At 42.3% G+C, this 20,866-nt stretch overlaps 1 protein-coding gene and 1 long non-coding RNA gene across 2 annotated transcripts in view; one reads left to right on the top strand and one right to left on the bottom strand.

Annotated features, from left to right (window-relative positions):
- LOC102375433 (potassium channel subfamily K member 17) overlaps positions 1-12,694 on the top strand; it is a 29,193-nt gene extending 16,499 nt beyond the window's left edge. The window contains exons 3-5 of the mRNA XM_014517393.2: positions 3,652-3,818; positions 5,303-5,471; positions 8,219-12,694. Coding sequence (XP_014372879.1) covers positions 3,652-3,818; positions 5,303-5,471; positions 8,219-8,481 — 599 coding nt within the window. The 3' untranslated portion in view covers positions 8,482-12,694. The remainder of the gene's footprint in view (positions 1-3,651; positions 3,819-5,302; positions 5,472-8,218) is intronic.
- Positions 12,695-15,248: 2,554 nt separating this feature from the next.
- LOC112549420 lies at positions 15,249-20,574 on the bottom strand. The gene is made up of 3 exons (XR_003092824.1): positions 20,450-20,574; positions 17,913-18,582; positions 15,249-16,651 (listed from the first exon to the last, which is right to left on the bottom strand). It is a non-coding gene; the product is annotated as an uncharacterized LOC112549420 (long non-coding RNA).
- Between the last annotated feature and the right edge of the window lie 292 nt (positions 20,575-20,866).

The following is a 20,866-nucleotide window of genomic DNA, read 5'->3' as shown; positions in this document are numbered from 1 at the left end:
CAGCTCGGGGCACGGCTCCATGGTGGCGGTGGGAGGTTTTGAAGGTAGAGGCAGTCACCACTGGCAGCGTGGTGGTGGCCGGGCCTCCAGGTAAGCGGCAGCGCTGGCTGCAGCCTCAAGCCCCCCCCCCATGTATAGTTGAATTCGCGCAAGTTAAATGTGTATGATGCGGCTGGCCTGTACAAAGAGACAATAGGGACCTAATTCCCACTAGAGTTGGGAGTTGGATACTTGCTTGCTCTTTGTGCACTTGAAAATCTTTCCCATTGTCTAGACAACTTGCCGGGAACCTGTGAGATCCAGATTAAGGCTGTGCAAAAGTGGATTTTTTCAGTTCAGCCAACAAGTTTTGGGTTCTATTTTTTTTTTTTTTTTTTTTTAAAGAAGAGATTTCTGCCCATCCGCATAGAATTGAAGAAATCCACCAAATTGTGTTGGATTGAAACATTTCATTTGACTTGAAATGAAATGGCCTGGGTACTTGTAAGAAGAGCAAAGGAAACGAGAAACTAAATTTCCATAAAACTGCCAGAGGAGGAGGCGTTGCCTCATTTTTACCCAATAATACAGTGTCTACAGAACTCACCTTGGATATGGGAGACCTGCCTTCAATTTCCTTCTCTGCCGTTGGGAATTTGAACCCAAATCTCCAACTTTCCATGAGAGTTCCTCAACAACCAAGCTAGAAGGTCTTTCAATCTCTCTTTCTCTCTCATTACTTTATTGTTTTATACGAAGTGAAGCCTCATCTCAGAATACTCAATAGTCTAGTAATTGTATAGCTCAAGCAGGAGGCCAGACACCTGAGATCCAGTTCTTTTTCAGTGCAACTGTGGCAGCAGGGGCTGCTGAGACTAGTCTCCCCACCTCTTTATAGACTGCGACCTGTAACAAGCTGGATACTGCACTCTTGAGAGATGCGTGTTCAGGTAGCTACTGCTCTATTGGATAGAAGTATGACATTGTTATGAAAAGCTAACCTCTCACCATTTCCCTAATTTTTTTTGTAGTTAAAACTTCTGGATGAATGCACAGGCAGTTCACAGAAAGCTTTGGGATGAAAAAAATCAAATTTTTTTTTCACCAAATTGCTCTTCAGCAGAATGAATTTCACCCAGTTAGACTTCAGTTCATTTGTGTAAAACAGCCAAATGCAGCTGGGCTTTATAGTGAAGATGGGAGGGTCACTTATCACTTTATTCATTCCTTCTTGAGGAACCCTCATTGCTAATGCATCCCTTATGGAAATAGTGTAAGTGCACATGTACACAGGGACATGCACAAGTTTAATCGAGTCACCAGAAGGTGTGAATTTAAAGCAAGTTAAATAAAGTGTCTTGAGTAAAATGGCCTTAGCATGTGCCTCCTAAACAGAATTAAACTACAGTGAACTTTACTTCTCAGTGAGAACATCCACACAGGGATGTGTTTTAAGTAAGGCACTCTAAATTTAGACCTTCACTTAATGTGGATTAACTCTCTTGAATGTCCATGTGAGATGCCAGGAGCAGGTTTGTTTAGGATGGGTGCCTTCCCTATCCTGTGCTCTGCTTTGGTTTTTTGGACCTGGTACAAATCCTTTGAGTACAGGCACTGCCCTAATATTCAGAGGGGACTGCACTAATACAACCTACTTTAAGGACCAAGTCCCACATTGTGCAAGGTGGCACACCTGCCTCAGGGGGTTACATCAGGTAATTACAGTGCTGTGAGTCCACTGGTATAAATTTGCCTTATACAAACTGGCCCAAAGGCCAATGTAGACCTCAACTCTGGGAATGAAGACATAGATACAACTTCCCTGCAGACTACCCTGTTTCTCACAATGGTCCTAACAGCAGGGCCCTTTCTTCCTCCCTTTGTCATTTCTTTTCCACCAGGCTACGGAAAATCGTAAGTTTTAGGATGAGAAATCTATGAGGAAGAAGGAAGAGCTGTGTTAGCCAATACACAGCCTTTGTTCATTTTTAACAGAGAGTAGAAGAAGGAACTCGTGGCTGGCTCACTCTGTATTTACCCATCAGGTCAGCATGTATGGGTTCCAGCTTCTCTGGATAAATGCCTCCCAGCCCTCTTCTCTTGGGATTAGACCAACCTAAGGAATGCCTTGGATTTAATGTTACAGCAAAAATCTAAAAACAAACTGTCTCAATCCCACAGGAAAGTGGTACACCAAGAACCAGATTCTAGCTTGCACATACCCTTTCTGTGGTCCCATACATAGCCATGTACCTGACCCCTTTATCAGCTGCTCATATTACTTGCCTTTTTTCCTTCAACTTCTCACTTTCTTCAGGGCCAAGAAGACTACATCTTGTCCAGAAGGCTCTATTGACAGTTACACTTAAAATATATATGTATGTTAAAAGAACATAAAGGTTGCAAAGTTATTAAGCATTGAAAAAGTTAAACAACATCACGATTAAGGTTGCCTGGATGATCGTAACTTTATCCCCTTATGTGAATGCATTATACAATTGCATACAATTTTGCTTCCATGGGACCCCTGTCTCATTCCCGCCATGGAATTTTTGAGTTCTCTCTTTAAAGAGTTGTTCCTCACCTGTAGTCTCAATTGATGTTAATTGCAGTGTAATTTAAAAGCAAATCATTTAGCAAATCATTCAGAGTATTTTAAAGACTTTTAGTTAGGCTTAGGCCATAGCTACAGTAGATACTTTTGCCATCAGAGCATTTGTGATCTGTATTGTCAGAGCATGTGTATGCTTCATTGCTCTGCTGGTGGCACACATTCGCAGGGCAGAAGGCTTTTGGAAGAAGGCACTGTGCACCATGAATAGGAACCCTGGGCACACCACTTGTTGCATCACTGGGGCATGACCACAGTAGCACTGAGCCAGCAGTTCTGTGTCAGCTAGAGGCTTGCACTATTCAGGCAGATGGCTTTATTCACCTACGCAGGTTAGGTTTTGCCAGTGGCCATCAAATATTTGTGTGGATACATGCAAACGTGTGCCAAGAGAGGGCAATTTCTGACAATGTTTTAGCTGTAGACCAGGCCTTACATAGCTGGAACTTGTGTTCCTCAAGCACATAGGTGCTTTGGAAAATTCTGCCCTATTCCCTCCTTCATGGTTTTTACATGTGTCCTGCAAAGGCAGCAAAAGTGAGTTGTCCTTTTTTTTTCTTTATAGTATATGAGGCAAAGACCACATGAGCCTGATTTAATTTTTTTTATATCTTTAAAACAAAAAAGGCCCACTTTTATACAGAGGCTAAAGAAAAAAATACCACTTTTATGATCCTGATCACCTCTGCCTGGTTCTGCAGAGGCACTGGCCAAACAAACCTTCCCAATGCCACACTGATATCAATAATGCTGGCAGTCAAATAAGTAAACAGAAGTTTCATGTTTATATCATGTTCTGGCTCAGGTGGTGGATACGGGAGGGAAATTCAGTGACTGGCACATGAAAACGGAAAATAGAAATTGGCAGGGAAAGAAATTTTATTTTCCAGCTTCTGAGAGGATGTTATAAACAATGGGTAGTAATAAAAGCTATATATAGAAGGGTCCCTTTGGAGCAGTGACCTTCTCCCATTTCTCTTGTAGAAGATGGAGGTCTAGTTGAGTGGGAACAATAGAAGTGGAGGGGCACAGGATTTACCGCTCTGTTCCTTTCCCCACAGGCTACGGGAACCTGAGCCCCACCACTGCAATTGCTAGAATCTTATGCATCGTCTTTGCCCTCTTTGGGATCCCCTTGAACTTGGTTGTTCTAAACCGAATTGGGCAGCTGATGCTCTCTGGCGTTCACAAATGTGCCAGGCATCTGCAGGAGAAGTTCCACTGGAAGGTAAGCAATGTGGCCATAAGCATGGGGGCCATAAATTAAGGTGAGGACATTGTCTAGTTTTTCAGATGCTCTTGCTAGCAAGGATAAATTACCTAATTACCTGAATGATAAGGGAAACACTGATTAGTATGCCTTAATCTTAGTTTATGGCAGCCAAGTTAGGTATCATATTCTGATGAATGGTTTCCTTCATGGTAATAAAGCTGCCACTGTTTAGTTGCTTTTCACACTCCCTGACCCTAAAGTCATTAACTTTAACTGGAATTATATTCCAGAATAATCAGGTAGCGTTAGTTGAGTAAGCTTGAAAGTGGCTGTGAATTTAGTGCTCCTGATAACAAGATATTGAGACAGGACAAAGACAGGACAGTCTTTCCTCTTCAGGTTTGCTAGCATGGCAGTTCTGACTTCCAACAAAGCGTGCTGTTCCAGATCTGACCTGGACCTGCTTCCACTTTTTTTTCTACTTCTCTGCCAACATCATTTCTCAGCAGTGGCACACCCCACTCTTCCTGTCCTGAGTCTTATTGGCAGAGGGTTTGCAAATCATATTGAACCGTGCCAAAATCTGTGCTTCAGTGACACAGACAGATGTGAAGCTGCAAAGATCTAGACTCATTTGACCTAAACTAGGGCATGAGCTGAGTGCTTTGTTTTAGTTTCTAGATTTTTCATTCAGAATTAAACTAATATTTTACACCATTAAGTATAGTATGTACTGTTCTAAATAAAATCCAATTCTGCCTATTCTTTTGCTATTTATTTCTCTTCTATTGCTTACCAGCTAATGTAGGAGCCATTCCTCCCTGACATGCAGGTACTGAATCCTTCATATTGACATCAGAAGTTTCATGTCCAAACATCTTAAAAATTCAGCTTATATTTGGACTGAAAAAGAACTTTTCTCTCAGGCAGAGGCTACTGTCCCAGCCCTAATGAGTTTTGAAAACTATAAATTTTGGCAACAGGAAACTATTGTGATAGGTTCTGACAACCATGATATGGTCAAGGGACCACTGGTGAGCCATGGCAGTCTGACTTTTCATTGGGTACTGGCTGCTACTTCTTGTCACCTGCTGTTAAACTTCAGTAAAAGTAGCTAACAGTTCATTAAATACATTCCTAATACTAGTTTCCCATGTAAGTAACAGCTGTAGATGTCACAGAGATACTGGATAATATCCAGCTCTAATTTAGGCTGAAATTTGTGCAGGTCTGTGATGTCTCTATATAAAGTGACCTTTACCTAGCATGGACAAAAGTCTTTGCCCCTGGCCCAGGAAACTCAGCTGATGTCACTGGAGTCAGTGCTTAATAAAGCAAGCCAGGCACATCTTGTAGCATCAGTGCCCAATCAAGACAGGTTCTATATTTCTGTTGACTCCAGCATCATGCTTTGTAAGAACAACTTCACCCTCACTGTTTTGTGCGTTCCACCCTTCCAAACTTATAGCTGGTGTTTTTATAATTTTCTGTCATACCAGAAGGCAGCCACCCTGTTGACAAGGACCTGTGCATTGGTTACTGGCTTGTTGCTGTTCCTTCTGCTACCGCCTTTACTGTTTTCTGCCATAGAAGGCTGGACTTATGAAGAAGGATTCTACTATTCCTTCATCACCCTCAGTACAATAGGCTTTGGAGATTACGTGATTGGTAAGTCACTGGGATTTCATCATTCACATACAAGTCATAGAACTGAAATAACCGGGTTGCATAGAGTGACTCTTCTGCATTGCAGGAAGAGGCAGCTGATGATTTCAAGATGGGTGAGCAACACTTTGACCTCCAGCTACTCTGACACTAGTGTGAATTAGGGAAGCTGTACATTACAACAGTGACATCCCCCAAGTCCTGGCACCCATTCTGTGAACCCAGAAACATACCAGTTAGGCTGCTCCAGGGCCTCCCTCTGGTGCTGCTCTTGAGACCTCCGCCCTGGCATGGGGATGACTGTGGAGCATCTTCCACACTGAATTTCTGAGTTTGGAAGGGTGGGTGGCTTGGGCATGCTCAGTGCTGTCCTGGCTGGAATAGGCTGCTGCTGAGGTGCAGATGTGCCCTTGCAAGACCCTACCTAGTCAGAATGCCAAGCTGCTAGTAGTTAGTGTTCAGAGACTGAAATGTTGGTGCATTCCAGTGCAGAATAGAAGTATCAGAAGCATTCTGCCTCATCATGATCCTAATCTGAAAAGCCATTAAGAGACTGTGACCACCTCTACCTGTCACCACCCAAGACAGCTGCAGTCAATAATGTAGGTCAAGACACATCTAGTTTTAGACTGCCAGGCACTGGGCAGAGTGTTCTCAGCAGCCAGAGCCCCTTGCTAAAGGAAATGGGACTAAACCCAAGTCTAACTGTATTCATACTAAAACACAGGGCACACCTTTTGGATAAAGTCTTTCCCATTAAAAACAAATGGGTAATAGAAACACACGCGGGCACATTCATTCACATACATGCATACTCCTTGAAAAACAGAAAAACATTTTATTACAGACACTGGATTTTTCTTTTCTTTATAACTCTAGTTTTGTGCTCGGGTACCTCAGTGATGGGACCTTTAGGCGTAGGGTTTGTTGACAAAAGTATAGGCAAAGGCCTGGTGGCAGTTTGTTGTAGGCATCCCTGAGAGCTTTCAGCAGATTAGCTCTGGAAGCAGTAGCAGTGGAACTGCAACAGCGGGGAGCTCAGCACAGTCTCACTCCAGGGTATGCACCCAACATCTTAGATGGATGTTGCAGTTCACACTAAGCTGTCTGCTTCCATGGCTACACCCCTCTCAGTACCCACTCTAGTTGGTTAAAAACTAGTTCAGTTATGTGTGCATGTATTTCAGTCCCATGTCTGACAGCAGTGGATAGAGACAGGCAAACAGATATTATACCCCTCAGTTTACCCTGATGCTTGTCTGCCACTGAGCTTTGTAAGGTACCTGCTGCAATTGGCCTAGTACTTTAGTTACAATATAGAAGTAATTGAATGAAATCCTGTGGCTTTTATTCTACAGAGGTCAGGAGTATGGCCCCACACTTGTGAATTAGGCTTCCCTCACCTTACCAACCAGGTGACCTGCATGAAGAAAGTGTTTTTCTCTACAGAGTCAGTTGGTCCATCTTGCTTCAGGTTTCACTCATCATTTAGAGCACAGATTATCAATTGGGGTGTCACTACACTCTCTAAACCCAGAGAGTTCAAATAAGAATCCATAGCATCAAAAATATCCTGTGCTGTTGTGGTCTTTCTCAGTTCCTTGCAACAGAAGAATTGCTCTGTTATATCCTTGCAATCAAAAACAAGTGAAAAGGGTGCTTTGAGTCTAATAAAGAGTGTCTTCAGTCTAAAAAGGCTGAGAACCACTGATGTACAAGATAGCACTTTTCACTAATAGGGAATTTACAAACCAATGGGGGTCACTCAACATTAAATACCTACGTTTATAAATTATATAGTCACAGGTGAAAAGTTCCTGACAGCTTTCCTCTGCTGGTGTCTTTAATTCTAGCATTTTGGGTTCTTTTTACTCATGTTTGCACCATTGGTGCTGAAACTGACAAACCTTCCCATTAAAAATGAAAGCTAAAAGCTAAGCAGTGATAGTGAAAACATTAATGCAGACACTTTGTTCTCTTCTCTGTGCTTTTCATCTTGTTTGTGTGAATCTGTAAGCAAATATCCAAACTACTTTTCAGAGATATTTCATGCATTGGTTACTGCCAAACTTTGGAGTTTGGTTTTAATATATTTGTTGATTGTACAGTAATACAAATGGGGACCCTATTACTCTAGGTGCTGTGCAACAGATGGTAAAGGCAGGCCCTGCCTCCCCCCCCTCCCCCCCCCCCCCCCCCCCCCAAAAAAAATGCAGCTTACAATTTTAAGTAAGCAAGAAATCAAACAAAGGTAACATAACATTCAGCTCAAACCTTCTCCCTTGGCTTGGCTTGGCTTGGCTGTGCCTGCAGTTCCCCTCTGAGCACTGCCCAATTCATGCCGTAGATCCCATTCCATTGCAAGAGGCTTGCTTGGTTATATCCCAGAGGACTTAACAAGTTCTCTACACCTAGTAAGCATAAACCTCTTAGCCTTTTCCCAGTAGAAACACCTGTCAATGGGACAGGGTATTTCAAGCATGCACTACCATCCTACTACAGTATACTAATTCTTAACAAATATCACTGGAACAGGACTATATCAGTTTAACCACATTCATGCCCATTTATTTTTATATTAGATCTTATGGAAGTTTATTTTCCTTCTTTATGGTAATATTTACCATTTGTAATATTTTGGGGGCCGTTGCTTATGTATCCATGAAATAGGTTTGTTTTCCAGTGCTTCTGCTTGAGCGTTAAGTTACTTTTGGTCCCATCTTTAAGTGTGTTGGTTTCTTTTTTTCTAGGGATGAACCCAGACCGTACCTATCCAGCCTGGTACAAGAATGTGATATCTCTGTGGATCCTCTTTGGCATGGCTTGGCTAGCACTGGTCATCAACATTTGTATCAATGTGCTAGAGAACTCTAACGACCTCTGCCAGTGCTGCAAGAAGAAAAGGAAAGAGGCAGAGCAGAATTTAACAGACAGCAACAAAAGTAGTACTCTGGGGCTGGATGATGTGGAGAGCTGCACTACCAAGGACACAAAGCCAAAAGGCCCAGACTGAACAGCACTTGTGCAGCTCCTCTAAAAGGACTTTTCCCAAGGGATATCTTCTTGGTGCATCATATGTGTATGTGCCAGCAGAGGTGACTGCGTAGAACAGCTGGAGTGGAAATCCCTTGTACTTCAGTCAAACAGGAATGGAAACTAGAGTACTGGGCCTGGAGTGCCTCTACTGTGAATCAAGTAGTAGAGAAATACTATAAGCTCAGTTGCTTGCACTATAAGACATTACCTCATCCAAACCCCAAGTCCCCATTTAGATTTCTTTAGGCTTCACTTAAGGTTCCACCCGCATGTATAAGTTACATTTGAAATTGGTATACAACACTGATCTGTTGTTCTCTCTTTCACGTGCAGAAGTCTCCCATTTCATGCATACCACTTCACATATCATCACTGCAACCACCAGTGCCATAGCATATGGGTCACCACACAGCACATTCTTTAAATGCCTGATGAGGAACATACTTTAAAAGCAAACAACTCATCAGTTGTCACAAGTTATGTTCCATGACTTTCATGCTTGTACCTGCCAAAGGGGATAACATTCTTCTGCTACCAGATCCTAAATATATGGCAATGAGGCGTAGCATGCAGCTGGATATCCAGTGTGACGAGGGAAACCACCACATCAAAGAGCTATATCAGTGTTAAAGATGAACGACTCTTATTATGGTAATTGGTTTATTCATCTACAGAATCCTTCTGTGGTATCATCCACTACAGAATTTAGTCTGGTCCCCAAATGTCACCAGTTAAATGCAATGGTTCATTATTGTTAAACTTTCCTTTTAACATTTTGGAAACCAGAAGTAGAAGCCAGAAGCCAGTCGTTACGAGCCTGGTCATGGCCCAGTGATTACAAAGCTTACGTTTGATCCAGCAATAGATGAGGTTGCTGCTGATTTTGCTTAATGGGAATATAAAGAAAAAAAAATTATTGTGATATTCTCATGGCACAGAGATGACAGTGATCTTCCTGCTCCTTTTTATCTTGCTGGCATAAGCAGCAGCATGTCCTGCTGTATGTAATGCTGAATCTGCTCCCGAACAATGGCATTTTCAATTAATATAATTGCTCAGAAGTCTTTTGCACTCTGAGCTGTTTAAAAAAGGCCCATAGCTTGTAGTTCCTGATATAATTAGTATCAGCGTGCCCATTCTTGATCCTCACAAGTGGCATTTCCCATGTTGGCAGCATCCTGGATTGGGGATTTTGAGAATCTGACTCTCACTTCACTTATAGACCAGTTCTGAACTTTTGGAAGAACCACCTAGTGTCTGCAGGGGATCTAGGTTTCACAAGAACAAAGGAAGGAAGAGAGGCAAAACGGGGGTGGGGATAGGAGTCATTACTTAGAAATACTGATAGCTGAGTGCATGGCAATTCAGAGGACTGTTTACAGTTTCCCAGGATCAAAGACTGTAGAATGTTTGTTAGGATTTTACAGTTTACAGTGGGAGAGGTGGAGGTGCTGTCATGTGCTGGCATCAGTGACATAAGGAGGTTCAGGAAAGGAATCTTTCACGCTGAAGCTAGATTGCTTGGCAGAAAGGTATTATCAAGACATACCTTTGGTGTAGTGCTCTTTGAAATGCTTTTTCAGTAGGCAGGAGCATCAAGGCAAGCGTTAGGAAGTGATTGAAAATGTTAATGTATAACTGGAACTGTGGTATGGAATAGGTGGGCTCAAGTTCACTGGGCACTGAGTCATTCTGTAGTGGCTTTTAAAACTGTTTGACCTCTCTGTTTTCCATGTATTTTAGTATTGCGTTTTTCACTGATCCTCACACGTTAGGTTTTTATTGCTGTTTATAGTGGGCTGGTCTAGAATTACATTACAAGGGTGCTGTCTGCCCTTAAGTAGTATGGTCAGAGCCAGGATGATAATTTACTTCACTAGCAGGTCTACTTTCCCTTCTTCCAAGTGCAAAACTCCCTAAGCACATGACTTCACTATGTAAAACAAGATGAGAGAAAGTAGAGAACACCTTTTGGAGAAGGCTAAAAACCACATCACAAGCTCTTTCTTGACTCTAATTTGAAATATCACAGGCTCTGACGTTCCACCATTCCTCTGCTTAGCAGCCTAAAGGAGCTCCATCTGAAGGAGATTTTCTTGCTCTTCATTTTAAATATCGCTTTAAACATTTTTATCCTGTTATTTCTAGCTGTGCTCCCTCACAGCACTTTTTATTTCTTCAAATATTTGTAGCCGCTAGGTAAGATTTTAAAAAGCTTTTAAAAGTGTTAGGCATCCAACTCCCATTGAATTTCAATAGGAGTCAGGTGCCTTGCTTCTTTAGGCATTTTCAGAAATCCCACCTTGTGATCATAACATCCCCAATGGGCAGCCATCACACTTAACATGTATTCACTCTTTCTAGTAACGAGGTGCCCAGAAGTGATCTTCTGGATTACTAATACATACATGGCCAAACACCATCTATCTGTCTGTGTTCTTTTATAACTCCCCACATCAACACTGTATCTGAGAACTTCCCAGTAGCATCCCACTCCACCTCCTTCCCAACTCAGTACGCTGTCCGTTATTATTAGAGGCAAGCCAGCTTTCAATGCATATGATGTATATTATCATACTTGAGAGTCCCTCACAAAATGCCATGTCTTTGGCCTTTGCAGCCTTCTCTCTGAAACTATGCTGTGGTCAAATGATATGGATGGATTTGTTCCCAGAGAGGAGAGAAGGGGAAGTTTTGCAATATAGTGAAAAATATCATCAGTGTGTCTAAAAAATAGACTGCTCTACTAAAATATGAAAGGTTATCTGCTCAAGGGTAAAATAAAGAAAACAAACCACTGTGCTGTTATCATTCTTGTCACAGCTGACTCTGGGTCTTCCATAATCTACATTGGAAAATTACAGATGTTCTCTGCTTTTTATTTTTTAACGCCTCCAAAAGGTCCTGAATTCTCCGTGGCTGAATTCTTGAGCTAGTCTCTTTCCAAATAACTGTGAAGTTTCCATTAGTGATTTTAACCTTGTCTTTCATAAGTGTATTCTTCTCTGTTCCCCTGGGTTTTTGGTTTGGGGTTTTTTTCTGTTTGTTCTAGGGGGAACAGGCCATATTATTGCTGTCATTATTCAGTATTTATATTATCTCAGTGCCCAGAAGCCTTGTCATGGAGCCACAGAGGAAGTTTGCCTCCAATCTTTTTACAGTCTTCCAGGGACTGCATCTTTTTCCATGGTAATCCCTAGATTTCCTCTTCTGCACAGGGGAGTCCCAAAGACTCCCCTACTCCACAACTGAACTGGGCTTCAGTTTCTTCTGTTACCTTAGCTCCTTCAACAAGTCCAAAAGGACTTTAACTCCTGATAGACTTCACCTCTTTAACAGCTATGCAGTTGCAGAAGTTTGCAGCAACACAAGGCAGCCTTCTCCAAACAAGGCAGTTAATATTAATCCACCTTCCTCCATATTTTCCCCCTACTCTTTGTTTCTACATTCAGCAGAGCTATCCTGGAACAGAAAATTGAGCCCATTACCCCTGCCCACTGGAATTTACAACTAAGAAGTGAACCCTAGAAGGGGTTGAGGGCCTTCAGCTTCCTAAACCCCTAAATTAAAACAAGACCATCTGAAAAATTGTAGGTGGAGAAAGGAAGGATTGAGAAAAAGACATCCCTCAATCCCCTAAGGAAGAGTATTTCTGTGGACAGAGGGGGCTGGGAACAGCTCTTTATTGCTTAATTGCTCTTCTTGGATCTTGGTTAGCACTGCATATTTCTGCTGGTAAATATTTTTAAACGTACTGTCTTTAATTTTTTTTTTACACATTCTATGTTTGGTCAGAGCTCATGGACAAAGTTGAAACAATAATGTATCTGAGGAGGGACATGAAAGACTTCACACAGAAATTTGTGTGAAGACAGGCAGTGAAAAATGCTGACGCACAAGACCAGGGATATGGTATGAAGCCCTAGGGGCCCTGCTGAAGCAGGCACACAGATGAGTATTGAAGGAGGGGGCATATGAGGTTGAGGGGGTTGGGAAAATACTGGATGGACTAAGTGGGTGCTGAGCTGTGCAGCACTTGACCATATGACTGCCATGAATAAGTGCAGATAATGTACAGAATTTTGAATGTGATTATAACCAAGAGGCATACCCTAGTTTTGGATAACTGATGTTCAGAAAATAAGAGCTATACTGTACTTGGTTTTAAACTATATGTGTGATCTTCAGATTATTTTTTAAAGAAAACTTTGGGGTCTGAAACCATGGCTTTAAACTGCTTCAGTTTTTCTCTGGTTAAATCATGTTCTCGAGTGCCTCTTTTGGATCCTCCCATTTAGAACGTTTTCCCAATGTTTCCCAATGTGAAGGAATCTTGCAGACACAACGGATAAGCACGATGCCTTCCAAACACAAGTTTAAATCAGTATGCTGCGGGTTAGGATGTTAAAATGCTAACAGATTCCATGAGGTATAAGCCCAGTCAGAAAGTAATTGTGCAAGGCAAATAAGACGGAAAGCAAGCACATTGTATGAGGACTATTTTAGACAGTTCCTGGCAGCTTGGTTTTTATTTGCTCCCTGTCAACAGACCATAATTAGGAGTTGAATTGGGTTTGGGCTTCAAAATAAGGAAGAACTGCTCCAAGCTAAGCAGTGAATATCAGTCAGGCTCTTAAAGGAATGTAAGATGTCTGGATGTACCCCAAATGGTGTGCAATATTAGATCTCGCTTACTAAGCAGGATCAGGCCTGGACAGCGTCTGGATGGGAGATCTGAAGTCTCTAACATCCTGTATTTGCTACCCCCCAAAAGGTTAAAAAATAATGATGCACAAATCATAAGGCATTCTTTTTAAAATGAGATGGTAGGTTGTATTTTTGATCTGTGTTTTAATTTTTCTGATTTTTCTCCTTGCAAGCGTGTGTCCTATTGTCACCAGCTCTGTCAGATGTAGTCATGTGGTTCTGGCTCCTGTAGTCGCCTCTCCCCACTGCCTACCAGTTAATTCGGCTGCCATATCTGCCCAGATTCCGTGTGCTGATTTTGCCCACATCAGTTCTTCCCCTTTGCCTCACCTCCTGTAGCTCCAGAAGCTTCTTTCTCAGGCCTGGCATTGCATGGAAGGACAAGACTGGGGAAGGAAGAGCAGAGAGAAAAGAGTCCCTTCACCCACAGGGAGGGAGGAAGATAGAGAAGAGCTGCCCTGGGCATGATGGAATCATTCACGCTGTAGACCAGCAGTGAGGGCACTTACCTGGAATGTGGGAGCGTCGGAATCGAGGCCTGTTCTGATCAGTGGATATACAAAGCAGAGCATCTCCCCCAGGGAAGTCTCAGCCCAGAACACCCCATAGTTTGGCATTTCATAATTCATCTGCTACAAAGTAGGAAGAGCAGGGGTTTGAACTGAGGTCACCCACATCCCAAATGAGTTCCCAGACCACCAGGACAGATGCACATGTCACAAGTCAGAAAACTAGGCGCCTGCAGCATTAGGGGGTAGCAAAGTGGTGGTTTTGAGAATGCCAGTGGCTCTTAAATACTGGGCTTAAGGCACCTACAGAAGAATTAAAAGTGAAGGATCCAGGACACTCTAATCATGACATGCAATTGTTGCCAAAGTTCAGTGAACTAAATTCATTTTTGGTGCAACTCCACTGAGTTCTCTGCAGTTAAGTAGACAAGAATCTGGCTAGTCATAGTGGAGACAGCTGCCAGCATTCAGTTCAAACAACTGTTCTGGCCCAGCAGACCTCATGAATCAAATGAAATGCAGCATGCAGTGAAGTTGTGCACTATCGAGGTGGCGAAGCAAGTTTCTCTACCCAACCTCTTCTATACTGCGTGCTCATTAGTTAAAGGGGAGCTGTCAGAGGCCACCAATGAGACTTGAGTCCCATAACCTTGCCCCCTCTTATCAAATTTCTCAGTGAAGCCAGCTGATTAAAGAAGAGTCTGAGGTGACTGACCTTACATCTGGTTGCAGAGGTGCACAGCACTGAGTGACATGGTGCTTAAGTGTGACTGATGGACACACCTGCTGGCTTTAAAGTCTGTATCCAGACAGCCACTCATTAGCAGGCAGAAGATTTATATTTTTGTTTAGATCTCACTTGAAAACTGGTTGGTTTGCTGCAGGGTTCTGGGATGTATCGTGAGCGAAACGTATTTCTCACCAGGGAACATGCTGGATATTATTTGAAATTACACACAGGCATGCGCGCACAAGTGTGCGTGCGCGCACACACGCGCGCACACACACACACACAGTTGCATATAATAAACCAGTAACAGAATTACACACCACTTCAAATGTGATCCATATTTTTATGAGGGGAACAGTGAAGTTCAGTGGATGGAAGACAGGATCACATGCTAGGAAATCCTGGGTTTTAATTCTAGCTCCATCACTGACTCAGAACTGCCTGTCCTAGATTGGGTTTCCCAGTATTTGTACCATCAAACTCTTGTAGTGGATATACATATATATGTATGCCACTTGCACCAATTTCCCAATGAGAATAAGGTACACCAGAAAAAGACTTGTGTAGCTGTGTGTTTAAATAAAGGCATTAAATGGCAAGCCCATGGTGGTTAGGGGGTGGTATTTATTCACACCCCTAACCAACATAGGGGTTTTGAATGCAGACCGGGGTTCCATCTAGGCAAGTCCTTGAACTTCTCTAGGTCTCAATTTTGCCTTCTGTAAAATGGAGTTCATCAGCTTTTTCTCTATATATCACAGCAGTGTTTTAAGCATGTTTCAGTTAGTGCAAGTGCGGTATTTTTTAAAAAGATCTCTAAAGTATTATGTAAGTGTTGCCGAATATTATTAGCATTATGTAAACACCCTTACAGTCAATTAAACTGGGTGTTGTCTCCTGTTGATTACAGCAGCCAACCTGCAGCTGAGAAACGTAAGACACTTTACACTGTCTGCCAGCAACTGAGCGGTAATCTCTGTAAGTGCTCTGAAAAATACCTGCGTGTATCTAAAACTTCAGCAGGTGGCTAATGCTAGGCTCTGTCTATGCTATATGTGGCTGAATATGGAGTCTCAGACACTTCAGTGGCAAACAAAACATAAATGTAAACTTTGTAAAACAGAATTATTCAGTGTGACTAGGAAGGTTTTGAAAGACATTTCCAGGTTTAACCCACTTTTATTTGTGTTTTTGGTTCTATTTTTTATTTACATTCTTATTCAACAGAAAAGCGCATCACTAGTTTTTAAACTAGTTTTTATACTAGATGTTTTTTAAAAAATGATTTATTCAGCTGTGGTATCCATAATCCCCAGGATAATTAAAATGGTTTCTTTCTGCATCGATGGTCATAGACCAGTCAGTTTTGCTTTTGTTTTAGATCAGTTTCAAGTTTTGATTTTCAAGTACTTGCCAACCCTGCAATGTTTGGTTTGCAAACACTCCCAGGGATGGGTTCAGTCCAAGCCAATTATTTCCCTTACAAAATGCTAAAAGTGCAAATGATTTCTTTTGACTGTAGGTTTTATAACACGTTGTCTGTTTTCCTACCCCAAAATCACAGTGTTGGGCTGAAGTCTGAAGTCAAGCAGAAGGTAGAGCAGGGTGATACGTTAGACTAACTGGTTCAGAAAGCCATGCATTTTCTTAAGCGACAACCAGTAGTCTATTCATAGCATCTAACAAAATAGGTGGTTACCTAGAAAAGCTCATGACTCTCTGAACCAGTTAGTCTCTAAGGTGCCACTGTGCCTTTCTTTTGCCTACCCTTCAGGCCTAAACTACCTGACCCCCATATTTTAATACTTTTTCCTATCCCTCTTATCCCAGAACTTTTTTTTTGATAGTTTTATGTTCTTTTTTATTCTGATGTGGAGTTTTTGAACTATTTTATATTAGCCTAGTCCTCTGATGAAGAGGTAGAGTTCATCTGATAGTGTTATCATTTCTCTTTCTTGTCTTGCAATTTGGACTGCTCTGTCTTTTTGAACTGACTTAAAGGTAAAGTGTTTCATACATTCTTAAGATGGTATCAGCAAAGAGGAGCTTAAATCCTGCAGTGACAACAAGTAATTCTTTGTTGAAAAAGGAGGTGTTGTCAGACATCAGGGTAACTGTTTTCCCATGGAAAGGCTCTTGACTAAGCCGGAGGTATCTGGGAGGCAGGTCACAGGTAGAATTTGTATGCTAGGGAAAAAGGTCTAGGGAGTAAGATAAAGAAAAAAGAGTTAAACAGGCCAGATCCTCAGCTGGTGTAAATTAGTACAGATGTGAATGGGCCACATTCTCAAATGGTGTACATTTATGCTGATCAATTGAAGTCAGTGCTAGGCTGATTTATATCACCTGTGGATCTGGGCCACAGTAAATATTTTAAAATCGAATTTAAGGTCAAACTCCACCTTTTTGTAAATAGAAAGATCTTCAGATATCATCAGAAACACTAGGGAAGCAGCCTCTTTGCACTGGTATCAGTTCAGTGGATTCCTATTGAGATTTTGTAATTCTTCTTGGAATGTGTTATGTGGGAAGTTTGAAGCAAAGCGGCTTGTTTGTCAATCTCATTTGCTTGGTATTACCTAGAATACTGATTAATCTAGGCTCCCATGTAGCCAAACTGTAAGAACAACGTGAGTTTGGTTGCCACAGGTAGGTGAAGTGGGTTTTCTATATACTTTGTGAAAATTGTTGGAAAGCTTTGCCGCTGGTCTTTTACTGAACGTGGGCTTACACTGCATGAGAGATCATAATGAAGAGAAAAGACTCCTTTTAATTTCTCTGCACAGATAAAGAAGACGTGGATGACAGCTTTATCATAGGGAAATAGGTAGGGAAGAATGTATTTATTCAAAGGTAACGGCATCGGCTGTAGAACGTAGGCATTGTATGCCACCAGGAATCAAACACTCTCTCCAAAGTAGATTTTGAAAATGGCTTGGCCCCTTCTATTCTTACAGCCAAAGCATTTTTAGTCTTGAGTCATTCTTATTATATATAAACAGGGCCAGAGGGGACACAAGTCAGCATCCTTGTTTTGTCTGCTTGTTGGTGCACTAATGTATCAATAGTGTCAGCAAAGCTCTGGAGCTGGTGAAAAGAGCCAGGAGTGCAGCAGCCAATGTGCATAATTGGTAGGGGCAATGCAGGCAAGGGCAGGGTTGCACCAGCATAAGTGGAGGGGGTGAATGCTCAGGATTGCCAGAGCAGCATAGCATGGACTTAACACAAATTAGAATCTGGTATGAATGTAAATCAGTTTGGTTAAACCACTGCAGGTCCTTGGGTACACACTGTTATTTCAGCATCAGGAGGACTTTTGGATAGACAGGTAAGTGATAAGGTAGTTGAGTAAAAGCGAGAGGTAGTGGTTACCAGGTCAGGGCATGAGGAAAGGAATGGGTGAGCTGGTAGAAAAGGAAATGAGTGTGCAAACTGATGCATAGCGTTTCATGAAGGTCTCACCTGAATGGCTTAAAGGGATCCGCTGGACACTTCTGAAGAGCTACAACCAAGGTGTAGAGACAGACTACCAGCTGGGTGGGCCCCTAAGGTTTTATATCACACCCTCTCATCTTGATCCACCAAGTAAAGGTATCACCTGGGCCCCCTGCACTCAAAGAAGATGAAAATCCCTTTTACGAACTCTCTCACCTCTACCCCTGGAATGTACTCTGATTTATCAAAGCAGACCCTTCCCTATGCTCAGACCTGAGCACCAGCAGTGCATATGCTCATACAAGCAGTCCATCCCAGAATGATCTTTGCTGTAGCAATGTCATATCCAGCTCTCATGCATCCTGTAACTTCTGGTCAGGCAAGAGGCTATTAGCTGAACAGCCCAATGGCATGAGGCAGGTGAAACGGAGCACATGGAAAATCTCATTAAAGTATACTAGACACTGACTAAGCCTGATTCACTCTGATTGACCCCTTGCAGGCGTTAGAAGTTGAGCGTGGAAGGGAGAGGCTAACAGCATTGTCCAGCCAAAGACAAATGCCAGTAAAATTCCTAGATCCTCTTTGAACAGCTCCCATGTGTAATTGCCTTAAACATGCCTTTCATTCTTCATCACTTCATTTATCATTGTCAGACCCAAGGCTGATGTTCTTATTGTTACTGGCCTCAGAGATTCTGAAATGAGAGAAAAGACAGGACAGAAAACACTGTTCCTTGGAACAGGAGCCGAAATGGGATTTTCCATCATTTCCATTAGCACTTTCCTTTCTAAATAACTGTTTGGAAACTTGCAACAAAAAATATTCCTTACTCAGTGCCTGATATCTCATATGGGCACTCTTTGTTTGTTATTGCAGGGTTTTTTGGGAGAGCAGAGGCTGCCTGGGCAAGTTTGCTAATTCAGGGTAATCCAAAAACACAACACACGTCCAAAAACCCTGGTTTCTTTGTATAAACTCACTTGTGAACACTTAACCAGGCACATTCACTGCTTATTGAAGAGCTGTTTTGGAGTGCTAGGCTGCACCATTTGCTGTTTGTGAATACCAGGTTCACATATGTTGGTTTATTATTGTTGGGGTTATGTCTGGGTGCTGGGCTTCATACACACAGGCCAGCAATGAATTGGGATAAGTTGTGTATGTCTGAATACAACCCTACATGAAAAGATTTGTATCCAGATTTGAAATGGTGGCTTTTACTGTCAATTATTTGAGTCATGACCTCATATAGCTGCGCTAGGGCAATGGGAGTGTGATCCAGTGAGTAGCCCACTAGGCTGGTAAATAACAGACTTTGTTTCTAGTCCCAGGTCTGTCTATGCCTGCTATTTGACCATGAAACAATCACCTATCCCAGCAGTTCCCAATCTGTGGTATGGGTACCACCAGTGGTATGCAGACAACCTGTCAGTGGTATATGTTAATGGATTTATGATAATTATTTTATATGACAAAAATTTGCTGGTGGTACTTGGCTGTGGTAAAGGTTGCGTCATTTTAAATTGGTGGTGTGCAATCTGTTAGAGTTTGGGAACCATTGACCTAGCCGTTCTCTCCCTTTGTCTGTCTTGTTTATTTAAATTGAAGCTCTTCAGGGCAAATTATTTTTTACTGTGAATATTACAGTGCCTAGATGAGGCCTCACTTTCAGGATACTGTTACACTGTGGTCCTCACCTGTGTTCCAATATGGGTTTTTTTCCTCCCAAATTCCTGTACCATCCATACACACAGCCCTTGTTTTGCAATGCTGGGCATGTGGTCAAAAGCTTCAGCTGTGCTTTAGCTCAGGATGGTACCTGCCCAGTTTGCAGTGAAGATGCAGGTAAGATCACCTGATTATTTATGCCTTTCATGCAGTTTTCACCCCAACACATAAACAAGTTCTCCCACAATTCACTTAGAAGGAATCCTAGATCAGCACAAAGCACCCATAAGCTAAACATGGACAAATAAAGCAAAAATGAGGCCATGTAGTAGGTTTGGCCCTGAGGGTGGCCGTGACACCTTCTGGTGGCCAAGCAGCTGCTGCCCCACTCTGACTCTTTGGGGTATCCTCCCCTTTTTACTTCATCTACCATACCTTGATGGATCTTGTAATACTTAGGGAAGGCTGCCCCAGGGTCCCAGAGTAAGCCTCAGTCCTTTGGCTGTCTGGTATTTCACATGCCCAACTGGCACCACTCTTACCCTCAGCACTAAATTGTGTCCCTCCTAGTCCTATCAGTGCTTTAGGACACCAGTCACCTTACTGGCTGTAACTGTGGTCTCTGTCCTCCCCTATAGTCATGCCCATGCTTCACAGATGTTACTCTCTATCCAAGCACCAGCCTGTACTATTGCAGTCAAAAGCAGGATTTGAACCTAATGCAGTTAAGGATTGACATGACACCTCATTCGATTAATGACAGAAAGGCTTTAACAACTATGCTACAAATGAATTAGACAACTCAATGACAGAAAAAAGACTCCTTCCCAATGTTCAATAAATGAACTATCACAAAAGTCCTAGTATATGATAGCTGCAGAAGTGTCTCTCACCAGTGCAAGCAGGAAGCGGTTTTCAGTCTTGCCAGCCTTCACTGAGCGTGGATCCGTCATCCAGGAGTGATCATTTGGGTGCAGAATGATTTCTTTCTCTCCCCTAGAGAGCACACTTTGCTGGTAACTCTGTTTCATTCTTATACTGTTCAATTGTATAACTTAAAAGCATTCCTCCTTGATAGTTGGTCAATTAAAGTATGAACAAAGCAAGGTAGGAAGGCACCATCATATTATAATTGCTAACTGCTCAGATCCTGTTATGGGTTATCCAGGTGTGAAGCTTGTTTTTGCAAGTGTTTGGTCAGTACAGAGGTTACACTTCAATCAAATGGGATGGGTCTTGATTAACTGAACGGAATACCTTGGGGCACTGATCACAGGACACTGTCTTTGGGTAGTTGTAGATTCTGCCCC

Source organism: Alligator sinensis, unplaced genomic scaffold (genome assembly GCF_000455745.1).
Source record: "Alligator sinensis unplaced genomic scaffold, ASM45574v1 scaffold198_1, whole genome shotgun sequence".
NCBI lineage: Eukaryota > Metazoa > Chordata > Crocodylia > Alligatoridae > Alligator > Alligator sinensis.
Note: the sequence above shows the minus strand (reverse complement) of the source record. Positions and strands in the feature narration are given on the sequence as shown.